The 19,021-nt window shown below is 44.4% G+C and overlaps 1 protein-coding gene across 3 annotated transcripts in view; it reads left to right on the top strand.

The window, feature by feature from the left end:
* Positions 1-19,021, top strand: part of TENM4 (teneurin transmembrane protein 4) — a gene marked incomplete at its 5' end in the record, with an annotated part of 373,412 nt that overhangs the window by 183,119 nt on the left and 171,272 nt on the right. For all 3 annotated transcript variants that reach the window (XM_080816827.1, XM_080816826.1, XM_080816825.1), the window contains 3 exons: positions 2,788-2,958; positions 10,363-10,577; positions 12,260-12,470. In XM_080816827.1, the coding sequence (XP_080672953.1) occupies positions 2,788-2,958; positions 10,363-10,577; positions 12,260-12,470 (597 nt within the window). The remainder of the gene's footprint in view (positions 1-2,787; positions 2,959-10,362; positions 10,578-12,259; positions 12,471-19,021) is intronic.

The following is a 19,021-nucleotide window of genomic DNA, read 5'->3' as shown; positions in this document are numbered from 1 at the left end:
AATGTTTCTCTTCACAAAGCTGTGAGAGTTCTATTCATTCTGGGATTACTTAATTCTCATGACCTTTAACAAGACAGCACTTCTGCACAGTTAGATGAGATAATTGATTCTAATGGGGAAAGCAGCACTGCTCATTTAACTGCACGTATCCAAGTTGTCCTCCGTTCAAACAATTTCTCCATTACCTTTGGAGTTGCCAATATATAGATTAAAACAGTAAGAAGGTAAGCAGAAATGGGAGCTAATTCAGCCTTGGGAAGAGCAGAGTTTTCATTTCTTTCAGACAAGTGAACTTTTATTATTATTGACAACTACACAGAGATAGCCGAGAGCAGGCTGGAACACCTCATTTAGTGCCCAGGACCTAGCATACGCTCAAAAAATGTCAGCTGCTCTCGTGTCATTATTATCAACGGTCTGAATAGAACGGTTAGAAAAGACAGCAGTCCCCACACATATGTACAGTTTACAAAGTGTTGTCTTTATCTCACCGGCCTGCCTTGCTCAGTAAAGCCAGCCGAGGGAGCCTGGGCTTCAGGCCAGAAAGACTGCAGGGGTCTGATTGTCGGGTTTGGATAGCTGTGGGTTCTAGTCTAGACTCTGCCACATGGAGACATTTAACCCTCCCTGTGTTCATCAATGACTTTGTGTTTAATTTCTTCATCTGTAAAATGGGGTTATTAATACTCCCCCTTCAGGATTTTTGTGAGAATCAAAGGAAATACTGCATTTACTGCCCTCAGCCCAATGCCTGACAGGCAATAGGCACTCAGTGAAGCATAGTTTTGTAAGCATCTTAATTAACCTTCAGAGCCTTAATGTGCACATCTGCACATTGGGTCTGGCAGGGCTGCCTTAAGGATTAGATGTGAGCTATACAAATTTCCCAGTGCACTTCCAGGCATGCAGCCGGTCCTCAGTAAACCTAATGACTATGGGTTTCAGATCTCTGTACATCCTTTCCTGGTTCCTCTGGCCCTCTTAGGGGATTGGCCACCCCTCCTCTGGGCCTTCTAGTCCTTCTGAGTAGATTTGGTTTTTTGTCTGTCTTCACTGCTTGACTGTGAGCTCATGGAAGCAAGGGCTGTCTGATTATGTCCTGGCTCTCCAGAGTCAGCCATAGGTCCTGGTATTGAGTGGGCTTCTAGAAAGTATTCATCAGTATGAGAAAGGAGTGTTGTTGTATACAGGATACTGCTTAATTCTGTATGTGAGGAATCAGGGCAGGCTTCCCAGAAGAGTTAAACAGGGGCCATTGACAAGTCTTGGTCCTAAGATAGGATTTAAGCAGACATTATGCACTAGACTACAGACATTTTTAGAAACAAGATTCCTAGCTTTCCAGCATTATGTATGTTAAGGGACAAGTCCATTCTTTAGCATCTTATGGTCTTTTCTAGATTGTTGCACAAGCCTATTTAGCAGTTGATACCTTAGAAAAAAGGGTTTTTAAAAAGATGTTATTTATTTATTTATTTGGCAGAGAGAGTACAAGCAGGGGGAGCAGCACGGAGAGGGAGAAGCAGGCTCCCTGCTGAGCAGGGAGCCCAGTGTGGGGTTTGATCCCAGGACCCTGGGATCATGACCTGAGCGGAAGGCAGAGAGACTTAACCGACTGAGCCACCCAGATGCCCCAGAAAAAGTTTTTAAAACAAAAATACATGTACATCCTACAAAATAAAAAAGTACAATAGATACAGAGTGAAAAGCAGATCTCTGCCCTAACCCCTATCCTTAGCATCTCTTTCTGTCATAGGCTGCACCTTCTGTAACCAATGTCTTTCATCTCCTTCAGAAGCATTCTATACATATATAGGATTTTTTTTAACCCAAAGATAGTATTTCAGACACACTCTTCTGCATTCAGATACACTATTCAGAAAAATACAAAGAGCTTCCACATACACTTTTTTTATGGTTGCATAGTATATTGCATGAAGGTAACTTCTCTAGCCCCTTTTTGGTGGACTGGTTTCCAATATTTTGCTACCACAAACAGTTCTAGAGTGAATAACCTTGTATGTACATCATTTAGTATGTACGTGAGTGTATCTGGAGGAAAAATTTCTAGAATTTTCTAGAAACCCTGGGAACTTTTGAGTCCCAGGGTAAAGGGTATGCTTGTATAAATTCAATAGCTTTTTTCAAATTGTCCTTCATAGGGTTTGCACCAACTTATGCTCACGTCAGCAAAGAATGAGAGTGCTTATTTCCTATTCTCTGTCAATGCTGTGTAATTTTAACCTTTTTTATCTTTGCCAAAGCATATGTGAAAAATAGTATTTCAAAGTTTAACTTACATTTCTCCTATTATGAGTGATATCAAGGGTCTTTTCATATGTTTGAGAGCTAATTGTATTTCTTATTCTGTAAACTCTCTGTTCATAGTTCGTATTATATGCTTACTGAACTGTTGGATTTTGGTTATTATTTGTAGGAGTTGTTTTTATATTAATGAAATTAATCCTTTGTGATTCAAGTTGCAAACTTTCCCCCAGATTATTTCTCTTTTGAAGCAGGACAAGACTTCCTGCACCTCCCCCCATCCCTCTCCCTCTCCCAGTTCCTCCAGAGTGTGAACCCTCAAGGGCACAGTTTGTGCCCTGAGAATCTCCATGCCCCAGGCCCCCATGTAGGGCTTGGCGTGCAGGAGCCCTCTTCAGGGCTTGTTGAACTGAGCTGAACTGATTTCCTACGTTCCCTACCCCACCCGCCCTCCCCTGTGGCTTGGGAGTTCCATTTCCACCTCCGGCAGAAAAAGATGACTTTTCTCATTGCTCACCACAGCCATGCACCTGTTTGGCCTAAACTGGCACCTGCAGCCGATGGAGGGGCAGATGTATGAGATCACGGAGGACACAGCCAGCAGTTGGCCTGTGCCAACGGACGTCTCCCTGTATCCATCAGGGGGCACTGGGTTAGAGATCCCTGACAGGAAAGGCAAAGGAGCCTCAGAAGGTAGGGTTGCTGTGTTGTCCGTGTCGTGAGTCCTCTGTGTCTGCCTTTGAACCGAAGAGGTCTTCATTACATGCGTCACGTGCCTGACTCACAGCTTCATGCTCTGGCACTCCCTCCATCTCTCTGCACTCCACGCCGGCTGCCAGTCTGCCTGTGTCTTCATCTCAGTTCCTTGTCACTGTGAGCTCATAGCGGGGCTTGAGCAGCAGTCATGGTGCTCGGCGGTATCCCATCTCATGCCTGGAGGGAAGCATTGTGGGCTTTCACACTGCTGGGGTGGCTGGCTTTGATGGTGTGGGATCAAGATGAGCTCTTCTGGAGCAACCTCTTGGGGGGTGAATGGGCATCTCCAGAGAGGGGTGTGGTAAGGTGGGTAAATGATATGTTGTCATTGAAATACCCTTGGTCTTGGACCCTTGTGGTGTAATGAAAACACCAGTTGAGGGATTCTAGCATTTACCAACCATGTGACCTTAAGCAAGTCACCTAATTTTTCTGGCCACCAGTTTCCTCATCTGCAGTAACCTTAATCCTTAGTGCTTTCATGGTTTGTTTGGTTCAAAGCTTTTTGTCAAGAGCTTTTCACATTTAATCCTCTCAGAGATCCTGTGAGGTAAGTGTAATTATTTACACCCACTTTAGATGCAAAAACTAAGTGTTACATTAACTGACTTGACCAGAGCCACATAGCCAGCAAGTAATGGAGCTTGGCATAGGAGCGCAGGTGCGGATGACTCCAGAGCTCTTGCTGTCTCCCAAAGTTGTCCTCCCTGACTCACCCAATGGTTACAAGACTCTGAGAGAGATATAGATGAAAAATCCCATGGTACAATGAGACACAAATATTTTTCCATCAACAACGGAAGTGGTGGTGACATTTGGAGTTTGACATCTTTAAATGGGATGTTGGTAGACCCCTGTTTTGAATTTCTTAAAGGTTTAACATGCCACTCACACAGATTCTTTCATTGTCTGCTGAGAGTGGCAGAGACTTACAGAAATGGTAGTAGGAAAGATGGCTGAGCTAATAAGCCAGTCTCATTGTCATTCTGGCCAGGTGTGGACCTCCCTCTCCTGTACCTGGTGTGCCCTGTTTTATCTCCCAGGTGTTAACCTGTCAGCACAGTGGTCATATCTGCCTCCAACCTTGACTGCTTATATCTCGTCTTAGTTCACTTAAGGGTCTTAGCTTCTGAGCTTTCCTGTCCCTTTAAGGATTTGCCTTCCAGGAGTCAATTTGGTTAACAGGGTACCATATGCTTGGTTCAAGTAGCTACTTTGAACCTGCGAATGATCCTGAAGGCTGAAATCAACTCTTTTTTTTTTTTTTTTAATATGGAACACTTCATGAATTTGCATGTCATGTTGCGCAAGGGCTATGCTAATATTCTCTGTATTGTTCCAACAAAACCAATTCTTGACCTATGGTCCTTAAGGAAAGTAAGAGTGGGAGCATTTCCATGAAGCCAAACCAGAACTCCTGCCTACTTTTCCTGTGGGCAAATCCAGTCTTCTCTTTTACAAATATTTGAAGACTTGAAACACTGATTAATTTATACTTTCTTTGCCCTTTAATAGAACATGGAGGGAGCATGGATGGGGCCACAGGAAGAGCTCTGGGTTAGGAGTCAAGAACCCTGAGTTCAAGCCCAGCTGCTGCCACTTGAGTTGGCCTTCAGCAAATCCCTTGAAAGACTTTCTGAGCTTCATTTTTCTTCTCCCTAAAAGGAGGCTATTGGCCTAAATTATGTCCAAGGTCTAGTTCTTTTTTTTTTTTAAAGATTTTATTTATTTATCAGTCAGAGAGAGAGGGAGCGAGCACAGGCGGACAGAGTGGCAGGCAGAGGCAGAGGGTGAAGCAGGCTCCCCGCCAAGCAAGGAGCCCTATGCGGAACTCGATCCCAGGTCGCCAGGATCATGACCTGAGCCGAAGGCAGCCGCTCAACCAACTGAGCGACCCAGGCGTCCCCCAAGGTCTAGTTCTAATTCACAAGTCCTGCATGTGAAATTGGTAATAGAATTATCAGACTAGCCAGATGGGTCTCCAGAACCTTTTTCCGGGTTAGCCCTGTCCATGGTCCTGGCTATCGGTTTGTGATTCCCTTGTCAGTTTAGAGTGTCACATGTCATACGTAAATACCATAAATGTGGACAGTCTTTAGATTAGCATGTACAAATGCAGTTTTAAGATATGTTTAACCCTCAAGGCTTTGGGAAAAGGTCTCATTTAGCAAAATGTATCTTCTTTCCTCCGTGATCTCTATCAAACATTCTCTAAGCAGGAGTTGGATCTATCTGAAATCTCCCATTCTAATGAAATTAGTTTGTGGCTTTTTTAGGTTTTGTTTTGTTTTACCCAAGGAGCAGGAGGTGCAGATAAGAGACAAAATAAAATTGCACCAGCTTATTGGTTTACTTTAATTGGAGTATTTTTGCTTAAAGGGATTATCTGTCATTACTAATGCAAATGGAAATCCTGTTTACAAACCCCCTAAAATGCAGTGCAGTGCTGGAAAGTGGTCAGCATCAAAAGCAATTACTGTGACAAAAAATATATCAGTCTGCAAAAACAGAGGACAAAGCTTCCTACAGTTTATGTGAGACCACATGGTTCTTAATTTCTTTTGCCCTGGTCAAACCAGTGTCTACACAGTTTATGTTTTTAATTGTAATGTTAAAAATCTACTTCCTTAGACATATCTCAAGGGGAAAAGTCTTTAACACTGATATGAGTACATATTTCCTGTCCCTTCTGAGGGTATCAGAGAAGAGAGCTGATTCCAGAATTAAGATTAGAGCCGGTCTACAGAGATGGGAGAAGGAATGTGACCTGATGGAAAGAAAATAAATGGGCCTTGGAGCCAGACTGTCGAGGGTTTGAATCCTGGCCCTGACATTTATTGGCTTTGTTAACGGATGCCGATTACTCCTTCTTTGGGCCTTCATTTCTTCATTTGTAAGAACCAGGATGATAACACCTAGACAAGTAGACTTCTTCTCATTCACTGAAATCCTAAGCCATTCCATGTCAGTTATTAGAATCTCAGAAATCCAGACTAAGTAGTATTTTCCCCTCAAAGACCCTGGGGCATTTTTGAATATTTCAAGAAGATATACAAGGATATATATATAAAGATATATATATATAAATATATATATATAAGTATATATATAAATATATAATTATATATATATAATATATGTAATTATATATATAAAGAACATATATATTTTTTTCTTTAATTATACAAATGAAATTTATGACAAGCCCAGTATTTTAAATGTTCATCCTGTCTTCGAGAGTCACATCAAACTGCGATTTACACTATATCTGCAAAGTGGCTGTAACCATTGCAGGGTGCCATGGGACAGAAACCAAATGTGGCAACTTTTCGCAGTAAAGCCACAAGAACTTATGTTATGCATTAATGGAAAAGAGGGGGAAAAGCATTGAATAAACAAGCATTTCTGATGGTTGAATTGGTGGGCTTAGGGATAGCATTTTCTTCTGTCTGCAGTGAAATCCAAATTGCCCATCAGTTTAAACCATGCAGATAGCTGCACGCAGGCTCAGCCAGGCTCTCCAAAATGGAACAGCTTATTTTGATAACCAAGTAAATTTCCAGCAGTTGCTAAGGAAACTAAAGGATTCTTTGTGCAAGTTATTGCATTGAAAAGAACCAGAAAGGTGGAGGGAGGGGGAGACTGTTAGTTGATTAGGAATTTAAAACCTGCGTAGATGGATCTCAGTTCAGGAAAGTGAGGACTATGACTGAGAAGTTCCTGGAGTTTCACTTCTTCCAAGTCTTCCTGGTTTGGCTGAGCCACCCAGTCATTTCCAGTGGTTTGTTGAGAAATTTCTTTTATAGGCATGATTGCCAATTTGTACGGCCATTGCTAGAGGAAGGCTGAATCTGCATATCTTTACAAAGAACAGGACTGTTACCAGTAAGACTTGCCTTATGAAACCTGATCACACTTTTGGGGGTTCCTCATTCTTAGTGAAGCTCTTGGTATTGTTTGTTATGTCTCTGGGGGCCCCCACTGATTGCATGGTGTCCTACATAGAAATGACTTGAGATACCAATTCTTGCCCTTTAACTCTGGGTCCTGTTTGTGGGTTCCTACCTCATAAAAATTGTCAACCTTTTGTACCCCATGATGCTCAGTGTGGGTACTGGATCTGCCAGGCCTAGCCTTGGTGGTTAGCCTGCTGGGGCTGTGAGTTTAGTTGGGCTCTTACACTTAAAGAGGGTCAGCCCACTCTACCACCATGGAGAGTATCTATGAAGAATTTTAATTAACCATTTATCAATTTAATGCTTTAAGAAGCCATATTCTAATAAATGAAGAGAAACCCCACATGGCTTTATCTCTGAATGGCTTCTTAAGCATTCTGAGCCTCAGTACATACATCTTATTAGTGTGAGAATTAACGGAACCAGTGTACATGAAGGGGCCCAGAGTGGTAAAGGACAGCTACTACTACTGCTGCGTTTATAACTATTACTACTACTGCTATTATCGCTATTGTTCTTGTCATCACTATTATTTTCCAGAATGTGGTAGGCATAAAAAGAATTTTATACCCAGGACTTTTCTCCCCCCAACTCCCTCCACCCTCTACCATCTCTCATTCCTCTACCATTGGTAGGTCTTTCTGTGTAGTGGGATGGTTTCTATCTTAGTGCTCACTGCTTGGTGCTCAGAATTAAGAGCAAAGAGTCTTAGGTTGTAGGATCTGGGACGAGGAAGGCAGGAAGGGGTGAGTATGGCTTCACTCTGAACAACCGCTAGACCAGTCTGTCTCGTGTCTCCCACCAGGCAGAGGTGCTCGGTGGGCTGCAGTTCTTTCCCCTCCAAAGCCCCCGTCTCATCCCTCTGTGTAGTCCAGCGTGGGGACCACTGGGGACCAGAGAAGAGGAATGATAAAGGTTAAATCCCTAGATGGGGATTTTCTTTTCCCTCAAAAACATTGACTTTAGGCTGGGCTGAGGTTCCTTCCCTAAGAATCTGGACAGAGTGACCTGGCATGAAGGCCACTTCTGAACGGAAGCCCGAGGGGCCCTCACAGACTCAGCCAAGAGAGTCAAGGTCCTGGTAAGGGGTGTGCCCTAGAACAGAATTTACGATTTTTATTTGATTGTGTATACACACCAATGATAATTATTTTCTACCATTTGGTCCCACATTGGTAAAATACTAGAATGCTAGAAAAGAATATTCCCCTTTTACCACCCCCTGGGGTAAGAGCCAACTTACTTGTGCTGTCTGGGGCTGGCAGACCTCTGGAGAGAGTCTCAGGTCTGGCCTCTGACTTGTGAGGCTCAGAACTTAGCTGAGGGAAGAACTGTCTCCTAAAAACATGCTCACCAGAGGGGAAAATGAGCCAGGCAGGGTGCTCTCGACCGCGTGCCAAACTGTGGGGGAAGCGTTCATTATTTATTCTCAGACACAGGAATTACTTGAATGCAGACAATTCTGAAATCCCATCAGCTCTGACTCCCACCTACTCAAAAAGGAAATGAGTCCTTGGAATTAGCGGTCTCGGGCTTATTTCTATGCAGTTTCTAGGAGGAAACTCAGTTCTGCATCCTTAGCAGAATTAGAAGCTATAGAGTATGCTCTTTTCTACCTAGAATAGAAAAGAATTGTGGTATCTTGGGAGCCCCCAAATCAGATAAGAATGTGAAAGTAATTCTCTTCCATCCTAATGCCTTGTGAATTTGGCTTCTGTCTTTGAACTTTGAACCACAGTATGGTGGTTTGTGTGTGTCTACATTTTCAAGGTAAAAGTCTGGGGCACATTCCTTCCATAAAGGAATCAAATGCAAGCTCTTTCCCATGCTAATGACAGAATGCTAGTGGTGCTTTTATTGAGAGCATGCATTTTAGCTTTTTTTGTTGTTGGCATATTTTTAATTAAAATAACATTTAATGGTTTGAAGCTAAAAACCTGATGTTTCTGCCTAGGAGTTTGTAAAGGAATGATAACATATGGAGAAGTTTAACATTTAAATTGAATTTTATTATTTAAAACAGTAAAATATTTTATGACTACAACAATGCCCTGCCAAGCTCCATTTCAGCATCAAATGTGCTTTGTAAGGAATCTTACAAAGCTAGGGGAAAAAAAGACATTTTAATTTCTTATTCCCAAATGCTTTTTATAAAAAAAAGTTCCCACAAATGTGTTTTCTTTACAAATGGATTCTTGTTCTCCAAAGCGTCCCTTCGAACATCTCTAACAAAACAATAAATCTGGAAACTAGGATACCCAGGGGGTGATTCCTTATGACAAATAGGATGTAGTCTGCTGGTTTGAGTTTGGCTTGTCGATGTCCTAAGGGTGGTCTTCTAACATCCTTGTCACCTCCTGTCCCCTCCCAACTCCTCAGAAGCCCGATATCTGGCAGGAAGTGGGGTTTATAGTTTTCACATGTGAGTATGCTTAATTACTAAAGAGAGGAAGTTTGATAAGCCGCCTTCCTTCCTGGTACTTCAGGTGCCCCCCCAGAAAGCTGTCACTCTCCTGACTGGTGACAGAAATGGGCAAGGGACCATATATCTGATTCCATCCCCTGCAATCTGTAGGATCGGGGACCCGGGTTGAATTTCCAAGTATGTCATAGGCTTTGTGCCTGAACTTGAGAAATTCCCAAAGCTTTACAACTTCTCCCTCCCCCCATTTTAGCACAAAAATGATATTCGAAGACCTCCAACCAAAGCTTAGAAGCATTTTTCAGAAATACTCCCTCCCTTCAGAAGTACCCTCCCTTTTTCATCTTCCCCAACTCTACTCCTTCTCCTCCTGCTCCCGACATAAATCCCCATCTACATGTCAACTTCAACATCTACATGTTAACTTCAAAATTTGGCTTCCAATTAGACATAAACATGTAAACTTGTAAAATACCTCTTCAACTTCCCACTGCTTCCCACTGCTGGGGGAACCATTCTGAGTGGGAAATTTAATAACAACACCTTGCTTGCACTATCCTTCCTGTTTTAGCATGCATGCTTTTACACCACCACACACACACACACACACACACACACACACACACACAAGTTATTTTCCTGTGACCGCAAATGATTATTTTGGGGATCAAAATATATCTTAACAAGCTGTGGAATTATGCAGCATACAGATGGCCCTTGGGGAGGACCCATACTGCTTTGGAAGAATGCATATTTTTAGCAGAACAATTTGAGCATCACTGGGAAAAAAAAAGGTTCTGGACGTTCTTACTCCTCCTTGAGGAGTGGGGGTGGGGGCTGGCAGTGGAACATCATAGAAGCACAGAAGGCACAAGACAGTCTTGTGATTCAGGGGCTGTGACCCCGTGTGTCACTTGTAGCTAACTGTGCTGTCTTTGTCTTCCCTTCCCTGTGTCTTGGTAGGAAAGCCCAGTAGTTTCTTTCCAGAGGACAGTTTTATAGACTCTGGAGAAATCGACGTGGGGAGACGGGCTTCCCAGAAGATTCCTCCTGGCACTTTTTGGAGATCTCAGGTGTTCATAGACCACCCTGTGCATCTGAAATTCAATGTGTCTCTGGGAAAGGCAGCTCTGGTTGGCATTTATGGCAGAAAAGGCCTTCCTCCTTCACATACACAGGTAATCAGAACGCCACATCCCCTCCTCACCTTGGGCTCCTATCCTGCATCTTAACCTCAAGTCAGGAAACCTAATGCTTACACCCAGAGCCTTGTGCTTGAGGGGCATTTCGTGTATCTGATATCCCATTCCTCCATTTCCCTCTCTAAGACCCTAACTTTCTGATGAGTAGGGCTCTGTCCCTGGGGTTTTTTTTAAGAAAAGGGAATTTTAGGAAATACTCCAATAGCATTTCTACTGTTACCCAGTCACCTATGTTAAACGATCCAAGAAATGTAACCTGAAGAGAAAAGCAGGCAGACTTGAGTTTGAATCCTCTCATTATCAGCTACGAAGCCTCCAGCCAGGGACTCATCCACTCAGCAAGTTTCTCATCTCTCCAGTGGCAACACCAATATCCACTTTACAGGGCTGTTGTGAAGAATCTAGAAGAACATTTATAAGGCAGCCAGTGCAGGATCTGGCTCAGAGGACATGCTACTTCCCTAGTCTCTTACAACCCTTCTGTCCTTTGGGGGTTCACAGTTACCCTGACCCATGCACACCAGAAATACCTGACGACTCATCCAGGATGATTTCCCAATTACAAGTCATGATGGGTAAAGAACAGACCTGGTAAGGTAAGGTAAGGTCCTCCCAGCTCTGGGATTGGAGTAACATAAATCAGAGGCATCCATCAGATACCCCCAGGCCATGTGCAGCCTTCGTAGCCCCAGTCGTTATGGAAGATTTCTAGGTAAAAGCTACATAAATGTATTTGCTGATGGTAGACTCACAGGAAAATAAAGCTGTGGCCCCTGATTTCTCTGTAGAAGAGCAGTCCTAGTCCTGGACTTTCACATTTATACGTGAAATAAAATAGATATCTTGTTTTTTTAAAAAACCAATAGGTTTTTTAGGTAGGTGGATAGATATCTTGTTTTTGTTTTTTTTTTTTTTTTTTTAAAGATAGATAGGTGGATAGATGGATAGATAGGTAGGAGACATAATTGCTCAGTTTGCTTGCTGGTAGACCAGTAGGACTTAACCACCTGCCTGTTGTTAATACCACGTGAGTGAGTTCTCTTGGGTCTCACGCTAGCAGGTTCTGGTCAGTCAGCACTGTATCTGACACAACATGCAATTATTGATAGAATTTTGAGCTAATCCAGTTTAGGTCCCCTGAAACTGATCACTGAAACTGGAGCATTTAGAAAGGATCCTTGATAACAGGAAGATGGATACAAATCAAATTTTCATTTGTACTTGATTGATATTTAAGGCACATCCAGTGTTCCAGTCCCGGTCCTTGAGCCCTGGGATTCCCACCATCCCTTGCAGAGTTCGGGTGCAGTCATTAAATGGCCGGGTTTCCGATCATGACGTGCCCACCATTGGAAAAGCATGTTCATCTTGGTACAGACTCAGCCAGATGAAGACTGCCCACATATACACTAAATTAAAGAAAAATGAGACTAAAAAATAATTCACTAATTATGCTGCACTCACAGGGAATCTAGAGACTATTACCATGTAAAACGAGGGTCTGGGAAGGAGTCCAAGTTGGTTGATCAACCTGCATGTTCAGCCTTCTTGCCTGCTCCAGGTTGGGTTTCTTGTGTGCTCCCCAGGAGAAGTGTGAGAAGGAATCTAGCACGTGGTGAAGCAGACACACTGCTAATTGTGCCCTCTTTGTACTTCAGTTTGACTTTGTAGAGCTCCTGGATGGAAGAAGGCTCCTGACGCAGGAGGCACGTAGCCTGGAGGGACCCCAGCGCCAATCTCGGGGAGTCGTCCCCCCATCTAGTCATGAGACTGGCTTCATCCAGTATTTGGATTCCGGAATCTGGCACCTGGCTTTCTACAATGATGGGAAGGAGTCTGAAGTGGTTTCTTTTCTCACCACTGCTGTTGGTAAGGGAGACCTCCCCTGGGGTCTGTGGGATCTTGTCTCTTTGGGTGGAAGGACACTGGGGATTCTGTGGATTGGAGCCAACAAGGGAATGTGTCTTGCCCACAGTTGTCAATGCCACCTGGAGTCTGGCATGAGTCCATCCTGACTGGGCTTGCTGGACGGGATGGAAGTGGGAATCAGGGAAATGAGGGAAGGGAGAAATGGCAGGAGGAGCTGGCAGGCTATTCTGGGCTGTTACCTACTGCCTTTCCTGTGTTAACTGTGGACCAGCTGCTACATTGAAACCGAGAGGTAGAATTGACAATGAAATAGGAACCCTGTCTGACCAGCCACATAGAGGCAACATCTCTTCTTGTCACTTCTCTCCCACACCTGTATAGCTTCTTTGGCTCAGTGCATTGATTCGTAATTTGGGTTTTTGTTTTTCTTTTTTGATTTTTTTTTTTAAAGATTTTGTTTATTCATTTGACAGACTGAGATCGCAAGCCGGCAGAGAGACAGGCGGGGGGGGGGGGACGGGGAGGAAAGCAGGCTCCCTGCTGAGCAGAGAGCCTGATGCGGGGCTCAATCCCAGGACCCTGAGATCATGACCCCAGCCGAAGGCAGAGGTCCAACCCACTGAGCCACCCAGGTGCCCCTTGGGTTTTTGTTTTTGAGTATGTGTGGCTTTTTGTTTGTTTGTTTGTTTTGCCTTTGGAGCTAACAGTCCCTGGCAGTTGAGAAAAGAAGATGGAAGCTCAGAGAAAGAATGAGAATGGCACAGCACAGGTCTGGATGAACAATGCAATCAGTCATACGGGTTGTGTTGAAAACAGTGACGTCTTGATCTCTGACACAGAGAGTGAGCTCTGATGTCTGCAATAGGGCTTAACACCTTCTCTGTCCCTTGTCATGGAAGAGGGCTACAACCCTCAGTTCAGAGTGAGCCTCTAGGCCACTCCACAAGCCTACCAGTGTCTGGGGAGCCCAGCATCTTGTTCTAAGGAATTACCCACACATCCCATAGACTCTGTCTCCTCCTTAGATGGCCATAGGACACAGTAGTCTCAGTGGTTCATTTATTCTGAGTTTGCATTGGAAGCATTATGACATAGCCTGGAGACAAAATCCCCTACAGGAAAATAAAACTTATAGAAAATAAAACTCCACTAGCCAGAATGCTTGGAAATAGGGTTTCTGCTTAATGAAAAGCTTTATGTGGTATAGAGTTCACCTCCAAACCTTGTCTCAATCCTTGGCTGGGAGCCTCTGGGACATGGAAAACGGAGTTGAATAAAAACCTCTGAATCTGGTCCTTGGATCCCTAAAACTCCCACAAAACCCTGCCTTCTCCTTCTAAACAGCAGTCATCATGGTCAGGCCATTTCCCTCTCATTTGCCATTTTGCCATTAGTGTCGAGGCAGAGACCACCTTCCCATTAAATGTGGGCATGGTTTATACCCTTCTGCTGTCCCTGCAGGCTCCGTGGTCTCCCCTCTTGGCAAAATGAGGACAGTGGAGGGCCGTCCGGCTACGTCAGCTCCCAGGGAGGAGAGAGCGCTTTGTGCCGTCCCTGACTGGGAGGTGTCTGCCCTCACTGCTGCTCTCTGAGGGCCTCGAGGGCGAGGATGTCAACGTAATCTTCTGTGCCCCCCAGCCCGGGCCCCGACGTGCAGGGTGACTCAGTGGGTAAGGCCGTGAGCCAGAGCATGGCGCTCCCTCGGCCCCCTGCTGGCTCCTTACTGGGGAGCTGGAGGCTCTGGGTGCAGCCCCATCCCCTCACTGGGCAGCCACTCATGGTCCTCACCATCAGTGAGGCTGTCACTCCGTGGGGCTTGCCAGGCTCCAGACCCGGTTTCTTTTCTCTTTCTGGACGCGGTGGCTTCGTTTTAGCAGCATGGACTATCGAGTTGTTAGCGGTGCCTGAGTGAAGCTTCGTGGTCTCACAGCCTGACTTCACTGAGGCATGGCTCGCAATCGTGCTTGCTCAGAACTGATTTCTCTTCCGACCAGAAGTCTTTATTTTTAATAACTGAGCATAAATATAAAAAGATATTAATATAAACTGCCCAGGAAAGCTACTCGTAATGAGGTTGTACCTCTCAAAGAAGTAAAACGTAGGTACAGTTAGGTACCTTTGCCAACTCTTGGCTTGTCAGAGCTTGCTAACCTGTTTTGCCATAATTAAGGCGATGGTCTTGCTTTTCCCTCTGGTTCTCCCATTCTTAGCTTAATGATAAAATCCACCTTTACCTCCTTTAACCCTATAGTATCTTTTATTATTAATTTTTTTTAGATTTTATTTATTTATTTGACAGAGATCACAAATAGGCAGAGAGGCAGGCAGAGAAAGAGGAGAAAGCAGGCTCTCCACAGAGCAGAGAGCCCAATGCAGGGCTCGATCCCAGGACCCTGGGACCATGACCTGAGCAGAAGGCAGAGGCTCTAACCCACTGAGCCACCCAGGCACCCTGCCCCCTGTAGTATCTTTTAGTGCAGAGAGGCTATCCTGTGCTTTGGGGGGCTTCGTGAACCACTTGGTGTCTTGTGAAAATACAGGTCCTTCTTCAGCAGCTGGGTCATTAGTTTCCACACTTCTGACCAGCACCCAGATACAATGCTGCTCATCTGTGGACCGCATTTTGAGTAGTAAAGGGTTATGGTGTCTTAAGAATGGCCTCAGACATTGCTGTACAAAGCGTCACCCAGGAAGCCGGTCTAAAATTTAGATTCCTGGGCCCTGTCCCCAGGAGTTATGACCCACCAAGCCTTAGGTAGAGCCCAGACAATCCTGATTCCAGTGGTCTGTCAACTAAGCTGTGAGAACAAGTGCCTCACGAGCACTGCTTTCTCATCCTTCCTCCCCTAACCGCCCCACCGTAGCTCTGTGACCACAGTCACGTCACCTCTCTGAGGCTCATTTCTCTTATATGGAAAATGAAATAATAATAGTCCTCTGCAATCCCTGTTGTGAAGATTAGAGCAGGTACAAAATGCCTAGCACAGGCTTTGGCCCTGTGAGCACCCAGCCAGTGGAAGTTGCTAATAACCTCTTCCACCGTCCTCCTCCTCCCACCTTTCTCTTGCTGCCTTTTGGACTTGTCTGTCTTCCTTCAAGCTACAGTGATTGTTTAATGAATACTTTTTTTTTCTTTAATACAAAAACAGACGGATTCTGATGTTGCTATTAATCCCTCTCTCCCCAAGAGTCCATGGCAGCTGAGTCTCAGCTGTCTGTGATTGTTACCTGTGAGCTGTGAGTTGTAATTTGTCTTGGCAGGTTAATTAAAAGTTTGGGTCTTGTTTTAGTGAACTCATTATGGTCCCCATATACAACTGTAAGTCTCAGGTTTGCTTAACACACAGATTGGAATATAACCCTCCCTTCGTTACATGTTGAAACGCAGATCTAGAATTTAAGAAGATCTGAGATGTCAGAATCCAGGGTATTTATGTCTGTTTGTAATTAAGTAACAGGAGAAATAATTGCATTTAATTTAACAAATGGGTGTATTGTGTACATTTTTGCTTTTCCCTCCATTTAATGCAATCCAGCTGATGATTTTAAATTAAATGAGTTTATCTTCTGCCTTGAAAAAAATCTAAAAGCACTTTAATAACTGTATACATAAAGATATACACACAGAAACCTGATGTTGACTGAGCTCCCTCTGAACTGGATGCATTTACATTTACAGACACACACACACACACACACACACATACACCACTGAAACCGAGCAAGTTTTAGAATAAAACAGAGCAGCTGTTTTCAGAAAGAACAGTTTTTCCCTCTCATGTGGAGATCCAGAATTTGAAGATAATGTTGTTTCTGGTCCTGGGTCCCCTGGGGGCAGGTAGCCTTGCTGACCCCAAGTATTGAATGAAGTAGGCGGATATATACAAGCAACTAAAATATAATTCAGCGGTGCTGTTTACAAAGGGCATTAAATATACTCTCTAAGCCTCTAGATAACTCAGTGAGGTGATTATTCTTATTTTTATGATCACCCCCTATTGCAGAAGAGGAAATTAAGGTTCAGGGATGGCCAGAGAAAAGCTGAGACTTGAATTTATATCCGACAGTCTCCAAAACTTGGGCTCTTCCTTCTTGAGTAGTCTGCCTCCTTCCCAGGGTCAGGTTTCTGGTTCGAGTGTGACACTTCTCTTTCCCACCTGTTTATTCACTCAACACATACTCCGAACGTGCCTACTGTGTGTTAGGGGCCACGCTTAGCCCTTCCCTGTGTGTGATTTAATCATCCCAGGCACCTTGGACACTACATATGGTGAACTCATTTTTACAGATGAAGAAATTGCGGCTCAGAGAGCTTAATTGGCTTGCCCAAAGTCACACAGTTATTGGGAAGGGCGGGGCTAGGATGGCAACTTGCTCTCCCAACCCTGTATTTCCCCAGTCTGTCCCATGGTAGCTTACTATTTGCTGTGACACTATTAAATATTTTATTTCTATTTGTATTATATGGAATTTAATTTCCCTTTTATTAACTTGCTTCCAATATAACTAAGCATCTTACTTTAACCCAGGAAGTTTCCTTGCGAAGTCATTAAAAAGACCATAGGAGGAAAAAATAAAGCTCACAGCATCCAAAACTTCAAAAATAAAAATATCTTCAGATGCATTGCTTGCAAACCCCAGACCTGACAAGTCAGTGTTGCAGTGTTTTGGGTCTCCAGAGAGCATCTTATCTTTTAGTTCTGGTTGATGCTAAAGCGTAAGAGGACAGATCAACCTGACATTGTGGCAGTGATGAGCCATGTTGGAAAATACCAGAGATGCCCCACGGTGAATTTAGAAAAGAAATGAGAGTCATTGTTAGAAAACATAAACCCAGCAGTTTTTGTGAGAAACATGCCCTGGTCTTCCTGGTCTAGGACATCTGTACTAATGAGAGAGAAGAATCCTTTTGTTCGTGCCAGGGCCACTGGCTGTTGCAGATGGACCCATGTCACGGACTAGAAGCAGATTTCGTCCCTCTCTCCCCCCTTCCCTTCTTCCTTCCTTTCTCTAGTAAACAGTGCATTCCTGCTTTCTCCCCAGTTGGAGATACAGAAAAGGTAGGACATGGTTTCTGACAAGAGTAGCTCGTGATCTGATGAAGCACTGAAACAGGAAGTGTCTCTAATCCGTGGAAAGGAGAAAAGAAAGGTCCGTTCTGGAATCACTGGTCAAAGTGCCACAAGGGTTGGAGGAACGCACGGACGTGTCCAGCTGGATGAGTCAGGGAGGGCTCCCGGATGAAGTGGCATTTGATGGGATCCTAAAGGATGGATGAGATTGACACACTGGGCCAGGGGTAGGGGATGGGCACTGATGAGTTCATTCCACGTGATGAGTTCATTTGTGTGAATGATGAGTGCGTTCACACAAACAGCGTGAGCAAAGGGAGGTAGGCAAAAACTGGAAGATGGCTATAAAGAGCCAGAAGTTCTGTTTGACCAGAACGCAGGATGCCCTGGCAGGGAGGAGGGAGTTGTTGGGGGCAAGCTTGCACGCCTCCCTAAGGCAGAGTTCATTCCATAGGTATTGGGTGCCACTGAAGGCTTTTGAGCAAGGGAACAAAACGATTAGAGCCAGAAGGTTTATCTTATGGAGCCCAGAACAAGAGCTCATTAATTTATGTAACGAGAGGAAGTTGCTAGGATTGAGCTTTGTGATTTCCCAAGAAAAAAGAAGGGAGGGAAAGGAGGAGCCGGGAAGCACAGAAGGTCTGCGTCCAGTCTGCTGGTGGCATTCTTATTTGCTGTGCCTGCACCCCATTCCTCTTTCTCTCTAGATGTGCACAGACGCTTTCCCATGAGCTTCTATCTACCCTCCAAGGGTAGTCAAAACTGGGTCCTTGATGATCTTCCGAAGACCCACGGACTGTACCATTTCCATACTTCCTTTGCTCTGATCAGATAAGGCTGCAGTTCGTTACCCTCTGAGTGCATTTGCAAGCAAAAAAGCCCCGGCACCCTATAATTCTACCTTGTGTAAAAACCTGCACTACTTCAAAGAAAAGACTAAGAAAAGTGATTGCAGAATGATTTTCAGTTTTTAATAAGCTCTGCCCCCACATTCCCATATTCCCTTCCTCTGAATTATGAGATATGATACGGCGGTAAAGTAGCGAGGTCTCTCAGTAATCAGCTAACCTTCTTGTAAATGACATTGGCAGCACTTCGTGAAGTTTCCACTGGAAACACATCTTTGGAAAAGTGCCTTGTGAGTTCACCTTTCCCTGATAGCAGTGATTTATTCGGAACAGTCTGGTATAAGTGGAATGAAACCAGAGGCCTAAGGAGAATTGGGGCTGGCACGTTGGGGACGGACCATGGCAAAAATCCGTTTTCAAGAGCTAGGAATATCAGAGTGCTACAGCTGCAGACCAGGGACTGAGCTGACTCCGCTCAGTGCAGATGACTCCGCTCAGGACAGGGTTCCCCTCTGCCCCCTGCCCCCCTCCACTCCCCCCAGGATCTCCCTTGGACTGCTGAACCTTTTGAACTCTCTGGGACCTGGGACCTCAAGGGCAGGAAAGAAGGAAAGATCGCTCAAGGACACTG

The sequence above is a fragment of the Martes martes genome, assembly GCF_963455335.1.
Source record: "Martes martes genome assembly, chromosome: 10".
NCBI classification, from domain to species: domain Eukaryota; kingdom Metazoa; phylum Chordata; class Mammalia; order Carnivora; family Mustelidae; genus Martes; species Martes martes.
This window is presented reverse-complemented; position numbering and strand designations above follow the sequence as displayed.